The sequence below is a fragment of the Sebastes umbrosus genome, chromosome 23, assembly GCF_015220745.1.
Source record: "Sebastes umbrosus isolate fSebUmb1 chromosome 23, fSebUmb1.pri, whole genome shotgun sequence".
NCBI classification, from domain to species: Eukaryota; Metazoa; Chordata; class Actinopteri; order Perciformes; family Sebastidae; genus Sebastes; species Sebastes umbrosus.
Genome location: NC_051291.1, coordinates 19,842,732 through 19,850,469, shown reverse-complemented (window position 1 = coordinate 19,850,469; position 7,738 = coordinate 19,842,732). Strand labels below are relative to the sequence as shown.

The 7,738-nt window shown below is 41.5% G+C and overlaps 2 protein-coding genes across 2 annotated transcripts; both read left to right on the top strand.

Annotated features, from left to right (window-relative positions):
• The first annotated feature begins 180 nt into the window (after positions 1 to 180).
• cdpf1 (cysteine rich DPF motif domain containing 1) lies at positions 181 to 2,549 on the top strand. The gene is made up of 3 exons (XM_037761309.1): positions 181 to 373; positions 628 to 739; positions 1,185 to 2,549. Exons 1-3 carry the CDS (start codon positions 258 to 260, stop codon positions 1,311 to 1,313), a joined length of 357 nt encoding a protein of 118 aa, XP_037617237.1. The 5' UTR covers positions 181 to 257; the 3' UTR covers positions 1,314 to 2,549.
• A 1,942-nt stretch (positions 2,550 to 4,491) lies between these two features.
• Positions 4,492 to 7,254, top strand: LOC119483079 (cyclin-dependent kinase inhibitor 1B-like). The gene is made up of 3 exons (XM_037761107.1): positions 4,492 to 5,180; positions 5,515 to 5,649; positions 5,998 to 7,254. Exons 1-2 carry the CDS (start codon positions 4,682 to 4,684, stop codon positions 5,634 to 5,636), a joined length of 621 nt encoding a protein of 206 aa, XP_037617035.1. The 5' UTR covers positions 4,492 to 4,681; the 3' UTR covers positions 5,637 to 5,649; positions 5,998 to 7,254.
• Positions 7,255 to 7,738: the final 484 nt, after the last annotated feature.

The following is a 7,738-nucleotide window of genomic DNA, read 5'->3' as shown; positions in this document are numbered from 1 at the left end:
AACAACACGGCTGGACTCGATATGAAAATCAAGGCCTATGGAAGGAGAAAGGGACACGGGACTTTTTGTGAGGGGGAAAACGCATGCGCAGTGTAACTCAAGCTGCGTTACGATTGGCTCAATTTCAACGAGTGCAGGCCAGATTTTACTGCGCATGCGCAATACCCGAGAAGATATGACGCGTTACCTAGCCTCCTTTCCAGAGGCCTTGTGCTAAACCAGGAAGTGACTTGTTTCTGCTCCTCTGCTGTGTAAAGATGGATGAGCTAACTAGAAGCGAGTCCCGTCAAAAAACATTCACATGCCAGTTGTGTGGTTTAAGCAGCCCTTTTACTTACTACGGCCAGAAACCACCAAACACCAGAGCCATTGTGTAAGTGGACACGAAGCATTAAGCGTTCATATCAGCGCTCTATAGCTAGCTATGCTAAAGCTAATGTTGCTAGGTTACGTGACTGCATGTAGAGTTAAACGTCAAAAGTGAGCGAAATGAGCCCTATGGTGATTTCTAAGTTACATTTATAGCATGTTCTGTCTTGAAACACACGTCTGTTTTATATTTGTGAACCACATGCATCTAAATGGAGTAATATATGAACTTCTGTGTGTCTTTCTGTCCTCCACCAGGCTGCTGGAGGAGTGTTTTGTGACTCAGGACCCCTTCAGTCCGGACAGGGAGAAGTTTCTAGTGTTGGGTTCAACCTGCAGCCTGTGCAACACGTGTGTCTGCGTTGGATCAGTAAGATGTCTTAACATTGATTTGCTTTGCTCTGTTTTTTTTGCCACAGATTAAATATGTGCTCGTGTAATTGAGGTTATCAAATGATCAATGCCTGATGCACACAGAGAGAAAGAGTACTTTAGGAGCGTGTTCATCAGTTAGAGCTGCATGTCCTCTCTGGCTTTGAAAGCTGTCTCTCCTGGGACAGTTTCTCCACTTGGCATGAGTTGACCTCGTAGGTCACTGCTGATACAACATGCATCTGTGGTTTTCCCTCAGATGACTTTGCAATCATGTGGCATGTGTATGTGCTGAGTGAGCTTCATGACCGATGCCCCTTGAAATCAATTAATCCAACTCCAAAAATAGTCTTTCCACTTTCGAAATAGATGTGACTAAGCAATATCCAGTGCTTGTGTGAACATGGAGCACTGATGCTGGACTTTCTCTTCTCTTTTCTCAGGACTGCGGTCTTTTCTACACCAAGAGGTTCTGCATGCAGTGTGTGAACAAGCACTTGGACCAGTTCCCCCATCAGATTCGGGCCGAGCTGGCCAAGAAGAAGCCGAGCTCCAAGGCCGTCGTTTCGTGACGTCGGACAAGACGAAGTCCATCACATGCTCACTGTTTGAATGGTCATTTAATGTGGGATTTTGGAAGAATTATTGATCAATTTTATTAATTCTTAACTGGTAAAAATTGTCAAATTTAGCACCAAATCTGAATGGTACCAACCGAAAAATTGCTGCAACAACTTACGAGACATAATAGAGAATGGGATTGACCATCATATACTTCTATCATAATGTTCTAAACCCTTATACACAATTTATTTTAAATAATTAATTCATATTTACTTTTGATTCATAACTAGAACAACTTGACCCACAGTGCTGCGTCTCAAATTAATCTTCAGGTTCCCGGATTTCAGATGATGTACACCACTTCTATGTGACATCTACTGTTGACCTGCTATCACCCCCTAAACACACCACCAAAAAAAGAGTCCTAAATGTGTCAAGGTACTATACCAGCACTCTTTTATCAAACCCACACTGGTCCAAACTGCAAAAAAAAAAACACACAAAGAATCAAAACATCCTGTAATTTATTAGCACCGCTTCTATTTTGGTGGGAAATTAACAACACACATCACTAAAAATACTAGCTCATACTTGTTTCCAGTAACGTTTCGCTGCTGTATTAGCCTTCAGGGTGTTTATTTATTTATTTATTTATTTGTTTCTAGAGAGTTTTATAGAAGCAAGCAACGGATGTGATTAGTGCTGCCGGACCCCTGATGGAATATGGTTGCAGGCGCAGAATCAGTCCTGCTGGTTTGCAGCAATTAAAATTCAGCGACTATTCTGGGCTTCTTACAAACCGCTTAACACTATTAATATAACTATGTATGACTCAAAAGAAGATGTGGAAGTACATAGCATTTGTCAAGACCAGCTGCTGGGCAGATTAAAAAACAGATTCATGTCTCCACTGCTCTTGCAATGTAAAGAAATGAATAAGTTGTGTACAATTTATTTTTGTAGTTGATGAATTATGCCTGTTGTGCAATGTTTTAATGTACCCTTTTTTTTATAAGAAAATCCATTTTTTATTACTTTTCAGCAACATATGGTAACATTAACATTTATGAGTAATTATCTCTAACTATAGACACATTTGTGCTGACATGACTCATCCTTTTTACGAGTGCATCACTGTTATCCCTCATCTCTGCGTCCTTGGTCAGAGGCTGCACTGTCGACTTCTGTGGAGTCCAAAAAGAATTCTGTGTTATCTTAAAACTATAAACGGATACATACAGTGACCTTTCTTTTCTCTTCTTGTGAATGTTTAATCATAATTAATGTGTAACTAATGTTGGTTTTAGTGGCAGAATCTGCTCCAATTGCATCATTAGCCGTGTTAAACAGTTCCTCCCATGTTGTCGTCATTTTCAGAATACACACTTCGACAAACCTCGATCCAAAACAAAATGTTCTCTTGCCGCCTTTCTCACTTGCTGCTTTAATCAAAAATGTGTTTTGATCTCCGGGATCACTCTGCACAACGGCGTGCACGGTTTGCAGCAGCATAAACACATTATGGATTAAGTGTGATCCCGGCGATAACATCGATATAACAGATGGCCTCGCTGTATTCATCACGAGATGTTTGACGTTTCGAGGGCTAATTGAAACAGCATGGCCTTTAAGGCAGGCCCACTGATTTTTTTACTGGCAAACGCTGCAGAGGAATGCAGAGCGACATTGGCTGTAGAGTTTAAGCCGGGACATCGTGAACTCCTGGGCGAAAGGAGTGCTTACTATTGCACAATTACCCAGGATTCCTGAGCAGCTCTGTGATGTACAGAAAATAAATTAGATAACTTAAGTCTATCGGGAAATGGTGAATTTCAAGGTCTTTTTTTTCTTTTTTAAAGCTGCACCACTCTCCGTTTCCCTGGTGTTTAAATTCCAAGCACACATAAGCAATTACAAGCAGTGAAGCACATAAACCACCTCCGCAGCACCAGTGGCAAAGTCTGACAGCGATAGGCACTGTGCCAACGATGACGGAAGGCTTTCTGCCCCCAGAGCTGATGTCATCGGAGGCCAGGAGGCAAGATTTGTGGCTTTGATTTTCGTGTTTTTTTCCCTGCGTAAAAACCTCATTTTAGTGTCTCATTGTCCCTCAATAGCCTTGAAGTTGCAACTGAATGGATTCACCCTGATTGAATCAAGTGTGCCTAAACCATTTATGTGACACCAAATCAGATCAAGTAGTGTTATCTGTCGGCACCCGTACAATCATTTGATGATTGATTCCTGTGATAGTGTTACCGGCCTGGAGCAAGACCTCGACGTTAGTGCTCCTGCAGTGAGGTACATCTCTTTCTAGTGTTGTTTTCTTATCACTTTTTATTCAGGACATCTTCATGAACACACAGGTTCTAATGAATGAGATCAGATGATATCTTTGACCTGTAGGTGTTCAGTTAAAGGGACTGTTTGTAACTTTTTAAGTGTATAAATGCGCTCGCATGGGAGCACCAGGGCTGAAGCAGGAAGAGAAAATGAATTGCCTCCCGACTGCGCCCGCAGGGAGACACCGGCACCCGGTCGGAGACGATAACCGGATGCCGGTGTCTCCCTGCGGGCACAGTCGGGAGGCAATAACGTTTCTCTTCCTGCTTCAGCCCCGGCACCGACCCGCTTTTCCTGCTTCAGCCCCGGAGGCTGAAGCAGGAAAAGCCAACACTAGGATCAGCATTGATTCATGGAGAGACCTTCGTCTGGTCAGCTAACATTACTACCAAACAGGTGAAATATAGAGTGATATTGTGCTTTTAGGTGACGTGTGTCGCCTCACTGTTTTGAGCGATGCTCCTTCATGTCTATTTAGAGCGAACAAGCGCGAGCAAACAGGACACTGACTTTCGTTGACTTATCGGCCACAGGTGTCGCTGTTAACAAGCATTTCTGAAAGTTACAAATAGTCCCTTTAAAGTGTAAATGCTGCGATAAATCAAGTACTAATGGAAAGATAAAAACATAATCACACACTCCTTTTATAACCAAAGTTCCTTTTGTTCTTTATGTATTTAAGTAATCAAACGGATTAATTGGGCCATATTCATGTGTAGAGTTAATCCACTCCAGCCCTGTGTTGTTGTTGCCCCTGTTCGACTTTAAGAGAGCTCAATGGGCGGTCCCAGCGCGCAGACCAATGAATCGCCTCCTCTGTTTAAATAGTCCTTGATGTCAACTTTTCTTCTTCACTCACAGCTCCCTCTAACGCCATGTTGGCTGTTATGACTTGACTTGTTGTTTTCATCAGCCCTTACTACGGACTTGACAGGAGTGGCTCTCTCTCTTTTAAACGCCCCTGCGTCCTTTTTGGAGACGCTTTTTATTCCAGTTTTTTTTTTTCTTTTTCTTGCGCGTCTACGCGTTTTGGATGATACGCGCGGAGTATGCACGCATCATCCCCGTCGTGACTTTGCATTTTAAAGGATTACGACTTGGAAAGAGAAGAAGTTTGAAGAGAGGTCGTTGTATTTTTTTCCTCACTTGTCATATATGCAACAAAATGTCAGATGTTCGCCTTTCTAATGCGAGCCCGACATTGGAGAGGGGGGTGGACGCGCGGCAGCCGGACCACGTCAGACCTACGGTCCGCAGAAACCTATTCGGCCGACCGGACTCGGAGGAGATCCGGAGGTATGTGACGGCGTCGATACAGGAAGACGTGGAGCGCTTCACGGAGACGTACAACTTCGATCCCGTCGAGGAGAGACCGCTCGCTGCGCGCAACTACGAATGGGAGGAGGACAGCGACGCACCGGAGTTTTACGTGAGGCCGCCGAGCAACAGGCAGGATGCCGGGGAGAGCAGCGCACGGCCGGCGGAGCAACCGGGCAACGACGCGTCGAGGAAAAGACGACCAGGACCGCCAGGTAATTCACCTTTACGCACTAAAGCTGCTCCGCATTTTTAGTTTCGCACCGCAGTGGCGTAAAGCAACAGTTTGTGTCGCAGACTTTCTTTTATTAAAAGTAATTTAATATCTTGTTATTAACGACTGCGACACTGTAATGCACGTTTGTTTATGGCACCAAACTGGCGCGTATTAATTCTAGTTTGCACATTTCTTTTTTGTTATAACATCTAAGGTAAAATGTGTCCAGGCTGGTGAGGATGTCAGGTGTCTGGTTAAACGGGTTAAAGGAGACGTGCAGCTCTGCACACTTTTTTTTTTTTTGTAACATTTTGTGTTTTTGTGTGTGCCAGATTCCTGCTCCAGCGAGTGTCAGAGTAAAAGGTCGCATACCGACGAAGATGATGATGATGAAGACCAGTCGGCCGGTGCAGGAAGACCCAGCAGGCCAGAGAACAGCGCCGAGGTCCAGTGAAAAACAGTGCCAGGTTAGAAATCATTATTTCACTATTCTCACTGTTATTAAATAATCTGAATGGGTCATAATATAGAAGTGTTAAATACTAACAACGGGCTGTTATTATGGACTCCTGTGTACTTGTTTATCATCAGCATCAGTTGTAAACATTTGTGTCCTGCACAGCACTCACACGTCATCAGCCCTTCAAAACTTGCTTCTTTTTTTCTTGTATCTTCCACAACCTCTTCGTGCTATGACTGTTCACCCTCTCTGCGTGTGTGTGTGTGTGTGTCTGCATGAGGGATATCAAGCATGAGCAACTGCTTTTTCAATTGCACCATTCAACAGCCTGTTTCCTCTTTTTTCTGTCCCACAGAGCGGGGAGACCTGTCGCTGGTGGAATACTGTAGCCTTTTCTCATCATCTGACAGATGGGAGAGAAAATATAGAAGCAGCCTTTTCCTAAAAAAATAAGGGAGGAGGAGAAGGCTGCACAAGCACTGAATATGTACACTATCAAATTTTGGCACTCATTTTATATAAATTGCCTCAGAAGCAGCAGACAATGTAGCAGTGTGCAAATGGATTTTTGCTCATTTTTTTTTTATCTACTACCTATGTTTCAGATGTAGCACATAAAAAAGCATATTATGCTTTTCATACCTTTTTTTTTTTTGTTAAATGTTTTTTGAATAAATGTGTGTGAATTTGACTCGGGAAGTTGCAGTGCAATTTCCAACAGAGAAATATTATTTTGTTTAAGTGGTCATATTGTATCCTTATTCAGGTAATTGATGTAAGTTAAAAATGCAGATTTTCAAAAGTCAGGGTTGTGTGGAAACAAAAATATCTTCACTTTTTCTATGGCTTTATTTGTCCCAGTGTTATATTATATCTTGTTTTTGAAGGCCCAGATGGCCACACTGTAAGTTGAGGGTCCATCGAACTGGGAACAGCCATGACAGACAAAGTTTACATGCAAATATGGTCTCCTTATTACCCCCCATTTTTTATTTTAGAATTGAATTTTTTTTTTTTTGCCAAAGTTTGTGCCTTTTGTTCTGGGGGTGAGGGGGAGGGGTGGGAGGGTGGCTAAACTGCTGAGCAATATCCAACCAAATTTTAACAGTATTTGCTAATAATCCTAAGAATTAGCTTTTATTTTTTAAATTAGGTGAGTTCATATTTTAGTGGCTTTTAGGTCACATAATCCGCCCCTTTTTAATAAGTGGTGTAGTCCAGGGTTAACAAATATATAAAATATGTTAAAACCACTGGGCTACTTATTATGCAAATATGTGAATCAAAGATTTGTCTTTGTGGTGTGGAATTCATGTGGAACATGTAATTGCACTATTGTTAATTTTCTCATTTATTTTGAGGGCAGAAAAACAAAGTGACACTGCCTCATTTGGTGTAAAACTTTGAAGTGTACCTGTGTGCCTTTTTTCCCTTTTTTTTTTTTTTTTTAAAAACACTGAAAAAATTATACTAACTTATTTATGTTGAGCTTTTTTTTGTTGTGCGTGTATGTATAGCTTCCCAAAGCGACATTTTTGTAAATATATATTTTCATTATTGTTTATAAGATAAAAATAAACTGTTGCAAAACTGAGCCTAATAATCGATTTTATATCCTGTGTGTTTTGTATTTTTTTTCCCTCTTCTTCTTCTTCAATCTACAAGTTGATTGATTAAAAAGCAACGCTGGTGTAATACTGTACATGCATGTGCTCACTATTTCTGATTGCAAAGCACACAACCGCTCCACCCTTAACAAATACACTCTGGGTTTAAAGTGATCCGCCCATGTAAACAGACAGACTGATCATAGTGATTATTACGTCTTACACAAAGATACAACCACGTTATTAAAGCGGTTTAATGAGTTCTTCAGTCTGAGGAATGACAGCAGTGATAAGATCATACCTTCACTTATCCGCTAATAAATAACTTAATTAAGAAACTTCACGTCTGTCATGCTTTATAAGGAAATTTTACTATTTAACCAACATTTTAATATAAAAATAATTCAGCAGAGAGCTTATTTCTGTAGGAACATGACTACCAAAGCATTCCAACAGTCTCATAATGTGCCAATAGGAACTTCCTACTGC

Coding starts and splice junctions, on each gene's coding strand:
- cdpf1 (XM_037761309.1), top strand. CDS start 258: ATGGATGAGCTAACTAGAAGCGAGTCCCGTCAAAAAACATTCACATGC. Junction 374..627: donor CCAAACACCAGAGCCATTGT/GTAAGTGGACAC, acceptor GTCCTCCACCAG/GCTGCTGGAGGAGTGTTTTG. Junction 740..1,184: donor CGTGTGTCTGCGTTGGATCA/GTAAGATGTCTT, acceptor CTCTTTTCTCAG/GACTGCGGTCTTTTCTACAC.
- LOC119483079 (XM_037761107.1), top strand. CDS start 4,682: ATGATACGCGCGGAGTATGCACGCATCATCCCCGTCGTGACTTTGCAT. Junction 5,181..5,514: donor AAGACGACCAGGACCGCCAG/GTAATTCACCTT, acceptor TGTGTGTGCCAG/ATTCCTGCTCCAGCGAGTGT.